The 13,940-nt window shown below is 41.4% G+C and overlaps 1 protein-coding gene across 11 annotated transcripts in view; it reads right to left on the bottom strand.

Moving 5' to 3' along the window:
* Positions 1 to 13,940, bottom strand: part of rbfox1 (RNA binding fox-1 homolog 1) — a 231,563-nt gene that overhangs the window by 33,656 nt on the left and 183,967 nt on the right. For 10 of the 11 annotated variants that reach the window (XM_057345620.1, XM_057345622.1, XM_057345625.1 and 7 more), the window contains one exon: positions 3,890 to 4,132. In XM_057345620.1, coding sequence (XP_057201603.1) covers positions 3,890 to 4,132 — 243 coding nt within the window. Of the gene's footprint in view, positions 1 to 3,889; positions 4,133 to 8,050; positions 8,181 to 13,940 lie in introns of those variants that run through there. The other variant, XM_057345623.1, reaches the window with a different exon arrangement.

Genomic DNA, 13,940 nt, shown 5'->3' on the forward strand with positions numbered 1-13,940 from the left:
AATATAGGTCAAAGGGGTCAAGCTGACAAAAGTTTGAAACCCCATGCATTCGACAGTAAAATAACATAGATTGATAAATAAACAAATGGCTCCAAATGAAATTGTGTGAAACACAAATCATGCATTGGACTACTTATAGCTCACACATTAGCTGTCATTACTGATAAGCCTCTAGATTTATTTTAACACCTCAATGGTTATTGGACATTGGTCTGCGATTAGATTTTGATGCTGTATTTTCATGGCATTACGTTAAATGGAATGCTGTAATCGTCTCTCTTGACCATTAGTTGATCACAGAAGCTATCATCAGAGATGTAATTATCTTTCCGATTAATGGCACAGCCCTACACGATACGATACCTCCAATCGCAACAAACCCTGATCAATTCCAAAGGCAACCACAAAAAAATGAGTCCCGGAGGCCATTTCTTAAAAGAGATAAAGAGTGTTAGAAAGAAAAGGGATCGGGAGATTGTGTTCCTCCCTGTAGGGAGAAAGGTGAAGGGAAGATAGAGAGATAAGGACGGAAGGTGAGGAAGGACAGCAGATCAGCCTGAGAGACCTACTCAATTACTGATTGGGGACTCACGGAGTTGTGAGTGTTTACCATTCATTGATCTCACACTGAGTGCTAAACGGCAAACAGCGACAGGGCTGTTGGTGTGTGCTCTAAGCATACACACACACACAAAAACACACGCACGCACAGCCGCTGGAGTGTAAGAGCCCACACAGACACACATATGGCAGAACTGGACAGAGAAAGATAACCTCACGAAGCACTGTGAGGACTCGAAGCGTAAAGTGCCAGTGAAATATTTTCCTTTCCGAGGATTTTTTTCAGTGCGGGGAATGTGGAATAATTGCATCACCCACCATTGATCCATCGGGGACTTTTTGTTTAATTATGCGTTTGAAATGAGCACAAAGGAAGGTGCGCTAGCCTACGACATTTTCAACATTTGATATTGCGTTTCGAAAAAACTCGGAACGGTGCCAGGACCACGGACCCAGCTACATACTTAACCTAGCTAAAAGTAGAGGAATATTCCTCGTTCCTTTCCCAAACAATTCCAGGCTCCGTGCCAGGTAAAAATTCAGCTTGTGTGCGTCTGTGTGTGTATATAGCATGCATACGCCTGACAGTTTACATAGCGTGCCATCTGTGCTGCATTCTTCTCACTGGCAAAGGACTCTAACATAGAGAAAAAAACGACAACAAATACAAATAAAGGCTTCCAGTTAATCTTTGTCGCTACCAAAAGATTCATTAATAGTCGTTTATTATAACAGACACATATTTTACCGCATTGTTGACTCTGCATGAGGAGAAAAATAAAAATCAAGCAATTGTGGAAGACAAACAAATTGGTTTGCACAGGAGCCACAGAGCACAGAGGGTTGCGAGCTCATTTTGCTAAAACATTGCTACACGTAACTGCACAACGGCTCACAGGTACTCTACGAGGGCGAAAAAAAACAACAGCTCCTCGTGACGGCTCAGCAATCAGATAAACGTACCTCACCCATGATGCCATTTTTAATACGTGCTATTTTCAGCACAGCAACATTACTAGGATGAAACACGGCAGATGCCTGAGTCAACCTCTACTATCGTCCATGAGTCCACAACCATCTCTAGACCCCTAAAGCTGCACCAAAGGGGTCGTGAGGGGCCGCTCGGTGTGGGTGTGCCAGCCAGACGGCCGGACCACGTGTGCCATCTTCAGTCCTCCCTTAAGGAAAGACAGGTCTCGCTCTCTAGATGAGGATGGGTATGCCAGAATCGTCTCTCTTGGGATCACACGGGGGGAAGAGGGCCAATGAAGCGAGACAAGAGTCAGAGCGGCGAGCCGACACACTGTGCTGACATCTACACAGATTAGTCAAACAGTGTCAGAGAGGAGATGAGCTCACACACATGCAGAGTATGTCAGGGTGATGCATTGGATATTTGCAGCGATTTTGCCGGCAATATATAATTTTGAGCAACGTTATGAATATAGTAATGTGTTTTTATTTGGCCATTAAGTTTCCTAAAGACTGTGCCAACAGACTAGTTTTGCAATCAGTATGAGATTGTTAAAAGCATTTAAAAAATGTGTTCATGCTGTTTGTTTTTATAAAATTAATTGAAAAATCTGACTGTCTCATCACTCAAAAAACATCGATTTTTTTCATATTTCATTTTTCATAAATATTTCATATTTTCATATGGATTTTAAATGTAATTTTATATAACTACATATAAATCAAAATAAATACTATGTAATTCTCTCCTGTTTTGATTTGGTAAAAAACAGCATAGAAACATGCTTACATTACTTTCTTGAATTTGGAATAATATCTCCTTAAAGTTAAAGCTGTGTCAAGAGAAAACATTTATAAATATAAAAGCTGAACAATGTTGACATCATTTTCAGCGCGGACAGTGACCACAGAGAACATGGAAGGAATTCAGTGCACCAAATCAAAACAGCAAGGAGAGGCATCTATTACTGTGAAATACCTCACTGTGGGAGCCGATTGGTTATCACCCACACAAACAAACAAAGAAAAGATCGGAACGGGGGAAGTATCAGAGTGTAGGCCTCTTTTGTTTGCAGATGAAGGATCACTTGTGAGGAATGACTTGGATCTAAAAACAGCACCAGCCAGATGAGATCATAGCTTTGGACGTCTGTAAAGTTTTGCATTCTCTCCGTAACACTCGTTCGGAAAGTGAGGGGAAGAGATACAGAAAGAGGGAGAGAGGGAGTCATTGAGAAGCAGGGGGGAAACTAATGGCTTTTCCAGATGTGGTTTTGCTCCCTTTTGCTTTGGCACTAAAAAAGAAATGTGAACAGTAAAGTAGAGCAGGCATTGAAAATCTAACCGCTGTCTGAACGAAAACTCATTTTCCCTCAAAATAAAACCAGTGAAACAATTTATAACTGTTCAGAAAACAGTCTAACTGTCAAGCATTAAGGGAATTTGTCTCTTAAAAATGAAGCATTTGAGCTTTTTGCACTTTCAACGAGTTTTTGAAAGAGTCAAAAGTAAAACCTGTCATTTTTTACACAGTGGTCACCATCTGTTAAACTCCCAAAAGGACAGAAAATAAAGCACATAGAGTGTAAATATCATCGATTTGTGGGCGGTCTGAGTTTTCTGAAGCCATACAGAAGCTATGTGTGAGTAACAGATCAAATTGTAATAATAATTTAATTGTGCTGAATCATAAGATTTGTTTGGCATCAACGGTTGACTTTGTGGACCTGAGATTCAGCTAAGGAATATCAGAAAATCATAACTTTAAAATCGCTCTGTTCCTTACACAAACCTGTCATGGCTTTAAAAGACTCTTAATATGAGTGTGAATCGAATGAACTACTTTTATGGTTCTTTTATTGTTTTTATTGTTTTTCTAGTGTGACAAACATGGTCACTATAACTGTTACTCCATATAAAATTAAGATGTTTTGTTCCACAGTAAAAATAACATCATACAGGGTTGGATAGGCATGAAGGTGAGTAAATAATGTTCATTTTTGGGTGAACCATTCATTTAATAAAGCACATTCTACAGCAGCCTCTGTTGCTATGCAGAATTACACCGCATCCCACTGTTTCGAGACCGTAACAGACCAACCAACCACACCATCTTTAAATCAGCGGGAACACTTTGTACTCTGAGCTGGTGAAATAACACAAAAATGCTCAATTATTCATGGAGATGCCCTAAAACGTATGAAATATTAAGTCGGGCTGTAGCGCTGATGTCTCTGGAGGGCGGTTCACGCAGGCACCTCAATCCACCACACAATCCAAAAAACCTGAACCGTGACAAGCAATGTCATCAAGTAGAGTCAGAGATAGAGCGACAGAGATAGAGAGGTGCGCTTACTGTGGCTGTGCCGGATACTGCCTGTACGCTGGTGTCTGGCCCGCTGGGCTCACTGTGCGTCTGCGCAGGGGGATACATGTTCAGCGTGTGCTCTGCCACGGGGGTCTGGCCCGGGTAGTCTGGAGTTGGGTGGGGGTGGGACGCCGTGTACTCAGCAGGAATGCCATTCTGAGGGGGTGCGAACTGTGCCGATGGGTAAGGCTGGGCCATGGTTTCTGGGGGTGCTGGGGCGTCCTGATTACCCTGAAAAAGAGACAAAAAGCGACACGTTAGTGCTACTGTACGTCTATAAGCAGACGTCCTTATGATGACGTTTTTGGACCAGTCTGTGAAGAATTGATCTGCCAAATAAATGACTCAATCAAAAAACAGAATCAACTAAATGTTTATTATTTCATATATATTATTAATTGAAATAATATACAAATTTTCAACGAAATAACAATGAACTCAATTGATTGTGTAAACATTTAATCTAATTTGTGAGTGGTAGATGTCAGGAGTGACAACATATAATGGTAATGACAATAATCGTAATTTTAAAAACATGATTATCGATATTGTGTGAACACGTATGATAATATCATAAACAATTTAACACCCATTTAAAGTTTTGCCTCAAGAGCCACAATTGTTACAAACTTTCTCTGCATCCCCTCATATTTTTAACTGTGATTTATTGGCCAAAAACAAACAAAAAACAAATTTAAAGATGAATTTGACGGATATTTTTACTTTATGAATATTAAATATATATATAAATAAAGATATTTTAGTGACTTCTTTTGGCCACAATAATTGTGTAGTGAAAATCTGATATCACGAGAGCCCTAGCAGATGTACTGTTAGTAAAAATAAGGCTATTTTAAGATTGAAAGTGTATAAACAAAGGATAATTTGTACTGTAAATAGTAGTCAGTGGCTTCCCCCACATTTGTAGTTTTGAGAGTTTGACAACCACTGGCCTAAAGGAAGCCGTGCAATATGGCCTTCACGCAAACAAGATGGTACATTGTGCATCAGCCGTGCCCTGTGTTAAGGCCATTAGCGAAGTAAATGCTCAGCTTTAGACACAAGTTCACTAAGACAGCTGGGCCAATTAAATTACAGCGTTAGCATGCACCGGCCAACAACAAGTGAACAAGCACACCCACGGACAAATGTATTCCGTACACAACACACATCAGACCTTTATCTCAAGAAGAGCTTTCTTATTTGATCAGGACCAATTCATCCACCTCCCAGAACCCAGATTATCCACTTATGCGTAAAGATGTCTCTCCACCCTGCTAACACGACGCTGAGGGCACGCGCAATGCTAAACCTCCACTTTGCATGCTGCGCTCGGGAGAGCGAAGGCGGCTAAATTAGCGCTCGCTATCAATAAACAATGACAGATTAGTCGAATGTAAACACATACAACAGGCTCGTGTCACATGGTGTACGGTAGCCGAGATTATGGAGAATTTCATGAAAATTAAACTCATGAGAAAGACTAGAGCTTTAAAAGGAAATGATTATGGGTAGCATAACATTTGGTATTGGAAAGTTTGGTCTGATTTGATGGGAAATGTTCATATTAAAATCTTTGACTTGGAAAAAAATAATGGTATCTTGGAAAATCTGAGTACTGTATGTGACAAATAACCTGTAATCTGAAATTAGACACATGGAGTTTTCTTGAGAAAAATCTGAGCAGCAAAACACTTAAAGGGACAGTTCACCCAAAAATCAAAAAAATATTCTTAAACATTTTCAATATTACAATGGTAGTCAAAAAAGCTCCAGAACTGTTTGCTTTCCTACTCTCTTTAAAATACCTTCTTTTGTGTTTAACAGAACAGAAATTTGTAAAGCAAACTTTTCCTAGTAGTCAATGGTGGCAAAGAACTGTTTGGTTACAAGCATTCTTTCTCTGTGTTCACCAGAACAAAGAAATTTAGACAGATTTACAACTTTATAAGTGTACTTTTGAGTCAAGGTATTCAATGAGAAATAAAACCAGGAGTGTGTATTATGTATTCTTTGTTTATTGATACATAGTCTCAGCCTCAGATGTCACGCCCACGATCCGTTGGCTGAAGTCTGATGCATATGACACACTTTTCTGGAAACACTTCAGCACGTTTGAAGTCGTCATGTGATTGGTTGAATTTCACAGGATTTCCGGGAGACATGCGTGTCGCGTTCTTTAACGGTCCGCCTGGAAACAACAAAGCCTTCTGATCTAAGAAGTAAGCTGTCGTGTTTACAACGGTTGCTATAAGAATTCATCACGATAGACTAACCGCTCAATTCTTAAAAGTATTTGAAGTTCATGGCATAAACTTATAATCATTGTTGTTTCTGTTAACTTTTGACACGTTCATGAATGTACATCGGGTCTGTTACTGCGGGGACATTTCCACGCCTCTAAACATGACGCGGCACAAAACGAAACGTGATTGGTTGCCTTACCCGTCAGTCATATGGCCTCTTGGGCGGGCCTTTCCAAAGAAAGCGGCGATAAGTTCCGCGAGACTAATTGATACATAACAAAATGTAACAGTATTACAATGTAAAATTCTTTCAGATAATAATTATAAAAAGGGGGAAAATATGTATATATTTTTATATGTAGATATGAATATATGTAGTATAAAAAACAGAATCCATTTTGATACATTTTTTACCTCATGCTAAGTTTCCATTTCCTCTCCATTTAATCTCATTGATCCCAACGTGAAACGCTTAAGATATTAAAGAGATCTCTTTTGTGATTCCTTTTCCCACAAGAGAAAACACTTATATTCTCACACACACCCCTGCCTTCCACCTATCAAACCAGGATATCCCAGAATCCTCAGGCCTGTTAAAAACACCTCACTCTACCTCTGACCATAATGCCACGCAACACAGAAACACCTCCTACGTCCAAGCTCTGAGGAAAAACCCACAGAGAACATCGACATCTCTTTCCATCATTACGTCGAACGAGAGAAGACACCCAGAAGGGAAGCGGCAACTTGCTACTCTTTAAACGGGACCTTGTAAAAAAATCCCCGCTGTTTCTTAAGCAGATGTTATACACATCACGCTGTTTCCCATTAACACCATCAGCACTTTGCGTAGCACATTGATATTCAACAGTGGGCACACCATGCCATAATTAGACTATCATTTGATCAGAAGTGCTAAACTCTTTATGCATAAGTGTCAAAGACGCTAAGGGGAGGGTGGGGTGTGTTTGGCGTAAGACAGAGGAGCCGCAGCCGAAAGATGTGTGAGAAGCCCGTGGACGTCTGTTCGGAGCTATATATTTGTGGTCATTATGGTCCAGCGAGATTTTGGAGGCCCTTGTAAAATAGCTGTTGGCAAACAGTGGAAGAAAAAAGCAATGGCAGAAAGTCAGGCTTAGCTAAACGCGTTGGCCTCCACCCTAATGAGAACCACATTTGGAGGACTGAAATATGTTTTACGTGGCAGTGTGCTGGCTTCATCACATCGCCATGCTCGGCTTCCAGGCAGGCGCTTGCAAAACAGACGCAGCTATAAAAAAACGGGAATTCGCGACAATTCGTGAGGATAATTTCGCAAACCACAGTGAGGCTGCTCCTCCCTCGCTTCGTAGGCGAGAAGTTGTGCTATATTTTGCATACGGGGGCATGCAGGACACGCACGTGAAGGGATGCTGCTTGCGGGTCGCGATGAGTTTAAACACAAACTATTGCTTTAGGTTAAGAAAAAGACATGTGGGAACGTTCCGTACGGTGGCGTCTGAGTACCACACAGTCAAACAAAGCGTTTGAGAACAGAGGGCAAAAAACGGCTCATTTAAATCACTGGGACTGCCAAATCTGTGAGTTTAGCAACAAACACCAATCTGAAATGGAGCCTGAATATGGGCTGGAGAGATGAGAAAGAGGCAGAGAGCGAAGCGTGTGAAAAGAGAGACTGCAAGCACAACAGCTGCTGATAAGGCAGCCTGCAAAAGAGTTGCTGAAGGGGGCTACCTCTTTCTTCAAAGCGCACGCTCTCTCTCTCTCTCACGCACACACACACACAAACGCTGTCATACACACGCCACCCGCTCTACTGTGCAGCCACAGCACAAAAGGAAGACGGGCAGTAGGAAAAAATGCAGTATTGCGCTTGGTAAGCAGAATAACGGAGGAAAAATACCTGTTCCACCATCTTGCTCCCTTTTTCCTCCATAAACTAAGCAGCTGTCTTAGTCCCAAACCCTGCAGCATCTGCCCAAAGCAAGCATCAATTATGGATGAGGGCGTGCGTTCATCGCTGTGTGTAGCGAGAGGGAGAGAGCGAGTGTGTGAGCATGTGAGTGGGAGGGGTGGTGAAGGAGGAGGGAGCTAATGCAAGAGAAAGACAGGCTCCAAAATTTCTCTCTCTCGCTCTCCGTACGTAAGTAATGGGCGGCCCTCTGAAGTGTTGGGGATTCTATTCGCCTAGCATGAAGACTAAATTTAATTCAGGGCTGTGATATAGATTCTCAAATGATGTGAGAGCAGAGACTGGTTAGTGTATCTGAGCGTTCAGCTGAAGGGTTTGTATTGTGTGGATTGAGTCTAGATTAAAAAAAAACATCTCAATTTGAAAAGAAATCCAAGGATATGGGATGAAGTCAAAACAATTACAATGCTGGACACATACTGTTAAAACAATGGGGAACACCTATTCTTTGTTCTTTATAGCGCTTGTATTATCATGGATGTGCAAACTATTTCTCTAAAAAAATGTATAAGACCTCATGGCACTCAAAATCATTGTCATCCTCACATTTGCTTCTTGAACTGTAATTGGTTTTCTTTCATATCTGCAAACTGAATTGAGACAGAGAGCAGACATATGCTGAGTGATGCAACTTCAACACTTTTACAGCCTCGCAAGCACTGGTTTTCCTTTAGGACATGCTAATCTAGGTTAACCAAGTAACTGGCGCTTCGAATGCTTTGATGTTATTTCAGAATGTCTGTACGTTCTTGTTAAGTCGCAGGTTCATTCTAGGACACACTACACAGTGAACATGACTGCAGATCCATGGCCATCCATCACACTGCAGAAATTATATTTTCATAACCACAATTTTTCTCTTGTTTTCCAGTGAAAACATGCTTAAATCAAGATATATTTTTTGATATGAAAAAGATATTAAAATATTTTTTCTTTCTTGTTTAAAAAGCACAAATATGACAGAATTTGGTGAGGGTGAACTAAACTAAAATAATGTCTGCATTTTTATGGATGGTGTTTTCAGTAAAAAAACACGACAAAAATATTGATTACGATTTTTTTTGGCAGTGCACTGCTCGTGTTTGGTGATGCCAGGCAGAGAGGCAAAATGGATCAAGATCCACTGCCCTTGCTCTTTCAAACATACACTGACTTGCACAGCAGAATCCTGGGCCAACTCTTCAAAAAAAGGAAAACGGCTGAGGCAAGGCCTTATCGAGCTCCTGCTGGGTCCGCCCTTTCTTTGCTATAGATTGTACAGTTCGATCAACCTTCACCTTTGTTTTCTCCTCGCGCTCAGTGCAGGATTCTCTCCACAGGAGCTTCTTGTGTGAGTGAGTGAATGTGTGTGTGAGTACGCATGCTAGTGAGAGAGAATGTTTAAGGACCAGCGTGCTGCCCCTGTACACTAGACAGTCAGCTGGCTTCTGTCCAGGTCCATGGAGTGACACTTCAGCTGGACGCGCTGTTAGCTTAGAGGACAAACCGTTCTTGTGGTGACATACGCTCACAGACCTGGACGGGACCCGAGGACCCCCTCATTCTTTCATTATCTCAGCCGCTCTGCTTTTCATCATCAACCAAACAAGTTCAAATAAAAGCAACTAAAGCCAGCCTGGTTTGCTGGTTGTGGTTGTGGGGACAGACCAGCCTAAACCAGGGGTTTTCAAACTTTATGAAGGACCCCCAAATAAGATGAACCTTTTGTGAGCGACTCCTTTCTAAAATACATATCCATCTATAATTTTTATGTGTAAAATAAACTTTGTAAGATAAGATAAATGTGATATTATAAAAACAACATCTTGTTTTTGAAGGTAAACAGTTGGCCACAATTGTTGGATGTAAAGAGACATTTACAATTCAAATGTATTTGTAATGTAGTGACTTTCAAAAAAAGGAACTAAGGCGAGAAAAACTCACTAGAAAGATACAAATATAAACAATTCTGGAAACTATGCATGTTGCAAAAAAATCACATAAACAATATTAATGTTTAGTAGACTTTAAAAAATGTTGCTTTATCTTTTCCCTGAATTTTTTGGGGACCCCTTGTAACCCCCTTAGAGGTCCCCTAGGCATCCCCGGACCCCAGTTTGAAAACCACTGGCCTAAACCATCTAAGATCAGCAGAGCTGAGAGACAGGAAGGTGCTCACCCCTGTGCTTCGCTCACATCTTTTATTCCAAACAATTTGTTATTTGCACCCGGCGAGCTGTACCCAGCACTTCTGGATGAGATTTACCATTTGGTGAGTGCGTGATAACTCGGAATCCAGACATCAAATCGCACTCCTATCTCAGAGTAAACAAATTAATAATGCAGGAGGTTTTGTAGCTCGTGTGAACTATTTTAAAAGTAACCCATTTCTCAGCAGGAGGTTACCTTTTAAAGATGCAAACTCGGGGCCCTGCGAACGCTTCGAAAACGCTATGGATTTGGCCTATACCACAAAAACTGAGGCTGTAAGCGAGTGAAACGATAAGTAGGTGAATGAGAGAACCATCTGCAGGACGCCTATCCATGTGGCCGGAGAGGTGAGCTGTAGACTCGAGTTAACGGGCGAGTTGGCGGATGAGCTGAGCGTCAGCTAACCTTGCCTTGTTTCCCATTATCATATTAGCTGGCATTAGCGGCTCTCATCTGCCGCCGCTCAGCTTCGTGCCTGCGTTAGTGCGCCATGCAAATGAAGATGTAAAGAGGAATCAGTTCATCAATCACATTCGCAAGGGGATAGCGTGTGCAGGAAGAGGATTAGCCGCGTAGTCCCCGGACCCTGCGCAGGTCTCCCTCCTGTCACACAGCGTCTTTAATTAAACATCTTAAAACACTCACCAACAGCACTTCCTGCATAGCGGGGCCACACTTGCCATTTGTCACACGGCAAATATATCCTGCTCCTCCAAACGGCACGAGGCTCTGTGTCTCAACAGCGCAAGGCAAACTCCTTCACTAATCCTCCTCAAGAAGCCATCTCCATCTGTGCAACCTTAATGAGCCAAATCATAACCTGATGGGAAATCGGACGTCCCCGTCATGACAGGCTTTCGAGAGTCACATATTAGAAGCTCTTGTATTGGACAGCTAATAAAAAGGGGCAAGATTTTACTTTAAGGTCAAGTGGTTCTGGAGAGAATGGCAATCAGGAGATGTGCCTTGGTTGTAAGTTACCAGAAACTGGAGTGCTTCCCCAAGTAGTTTAATTAGAATTAAAGGCTGATCTGGATTACGTGGCATACTCTGACGGACACAAATCCTGTCAAGTCGATACCAATGACACAAGAAATCTCTGTAGGGCCACAAAGAAAACAGCTGGGATGCCGAATTGATGCCGCCATCCAGACAGGAGACGGTCACCTCTGAGGATCTCCGGATCTCCACACGCAGACTGTTCATCTGCAATTCCGGATGAATTCCTGCTACATAACGCTAGACGAAGCTGGGTCCCTGGTGGATACTTGGACAATTAAACTTGTTTAAAATGTTTCACTCTGCCAGCAGAACAGCCGTCTGACATATTCCCTATATTTGCTTGTTTTCGGTTTTGCACTTTAAAAGTATTAAATATCTCTGATCTAGTTTACCAGAAGAGAAAAACTTGTATATCTGTTAAAAAATATATATATGAAAAAACGATATAAAAAAATGTTATATAGAAGTACACTGACATACAGCTAATACACATAAACCCCAAAGCCACAAACCAATAGTGAATTCACAGGGTCTTTAAACAGCCGCACTTCATTTCTTGTAAACTAATGATACATTACACAACTGTTTTGACTGCTAATCATAAATGTATTGCTTAACACATCTGCCAACACATCTTAACAGATCTAAGCTTGGGGAAAAGTATGATACACTCCCTTGAGAGCATTCTACTGTAAATATTATCTTTACCTTTTTTAGCATCCACACATACAATTTCCTTGTTGGCTCTCTGACGAGTGGGGCTTTTGTTTTGTAAATGCCTTGGCGCACTAGTCTACCCAACCACACACAGCTCAAAACCACAGGCAACCATTTTGTGAGTTGAGAATACCAATTTGAGGCACGGTTTCACTGACAGACTTAGTCTTTGCTTCGGTCTAATGGTATTGGATGATGTTTTTATAGTCGGCGAGATGCAATAATAAGATCTCAATAGCTGGCGTGCATGAGAGCCTGAAGTGGGCGTATTTTGAACACAAAGCCATGCAATCATAACCCAGTTCCTATTCCCTGTTGAACTCAAGAGAGAAAATATGAACTCTTTTGGCTTGCATATTGCCAGCCTCTCGGAGTACACAGTGTGTGCTGTAAAAATGACACCGTGTCTGCACCCTGATGCTACTCTGAATTTCGGATGAGGACTACCACCCAGACAACCACATATAATGACCAGCCCACCGGTCGGTACATTACCTCATGGTACATCATTTCATAATACCCGAGTGATACGAGACCTTGTGTTCACTCTTATTTTTACAAGTCTGACCCTGGACCACAAACCCAGTCATAAGTAGCATGGTTATTTCTGTAGCCATAGCCAACAATACATTGTATCGGTCAAAATTATAGATTTTTCTTTTATGCCAAAAATCATTAGGATATTAAGTAAAGATCATGTCCCATGAAGATATTTAGTAAATTTCCTACTGTAAATATATCAAAACTTTACTTTTGTGAGTGGATGCAGCAAAATCGCAAACAAAAAATGGCCGGAAACACGCCTACAAACTTAGCCGTTTAACATCATTTCAGTGGTAAGTGGTAAGCCGACACAGAGCGTTAAAACAAACCTGTTTATTTTTAGCAACCACCTGCTACAATGCCATCGATGGACAACTTTAAAGAGGATTTTCTCATTATTTTTATTTTTTTGCACCCTCAGATTCCAGATTTTTCAAATAGTTGCATCTCAGCCAAATATTGTCGTAACGAACTATACATCAATGGAAAGCTTATTTATTTAGCTAATAATAAAAAAACTGACCCTTATGACTGGTTTTGTCCAGGGTAATGAGGAAATGTGCATTGTAGTTCATTTGTATTCCTCTTTTTTAGAGATTAGCATGTAAATTGAATGAATCTTTACTACTAGTAAATAAAATAATATAAGTCAAACGGATGGAAAAACTAGGTGGCAGGAGTAGCTGTGCAGTGCACAAAAAGTAGATTGCCACAACCAAAATGTATAAGGTATTTAGTTTTTTTCACATCACAACATGCCTGACGCTTCCAATATAAACACAGTGTTATGTGTATTGATCCCCAACCACCTCACTTTCTCTCTCTCTCTCTCTCTCTCTCTCTCACTGATTTCAATTGGCGAGTACACACATAACAGGAATCAATTGAATGATTCGCCTTATAATACAATAATGATTACACATTATGCAAGCACTCAAGGTGCATTGCATACAGCCATACTGCTGCAGGCACCACTGACCCTCTGATCAGACACATATTGAAACTACAACAGCAAGACAGAACAGAAGAGAGAGAGAGGCTAGGCAGAATCAGATGGCAGGTATGTATTCGGAATAGTGTCCCCCGCAGCTGTTCTCTTCCCGCCAGCTTTCCTCTGATACACATCAGTCTTGGCCAGCATGTTCCAGCCTTGGCCCTGCTTCAGATGAGGAGCGCATATACATTTCTAGATCACAAACCCATAAACCCATAGCTTTCCCCCATCACTCCACTGGAACAAATCTGCTTTCTATTCCATGTCACAAATCTCATGTTCTGGTAGGGCTGAACTTTGAGGGGTTCAGCCGCCTGTGTCGGCGTTGCTCTTTTTTTGTCTCCCCTCTTCTCTGGCTCTCTTGCTGCGCCAAAA

This window comes from Triplophysa rosa, linkage group LG11 (assembly GCF_024868665.1).
Source record: "Triplophysa rosa linkage group LG11, Trosa_1v2, whole genome shotgun sequence".
In the NCBI taxonomy this organism is placed as follows: Eukaryota; Metazoa; Chordata; class Actinopteri; order Cypriniformes; family Nemacheilidae; genus Triplophysa; species Triplophysa rosa.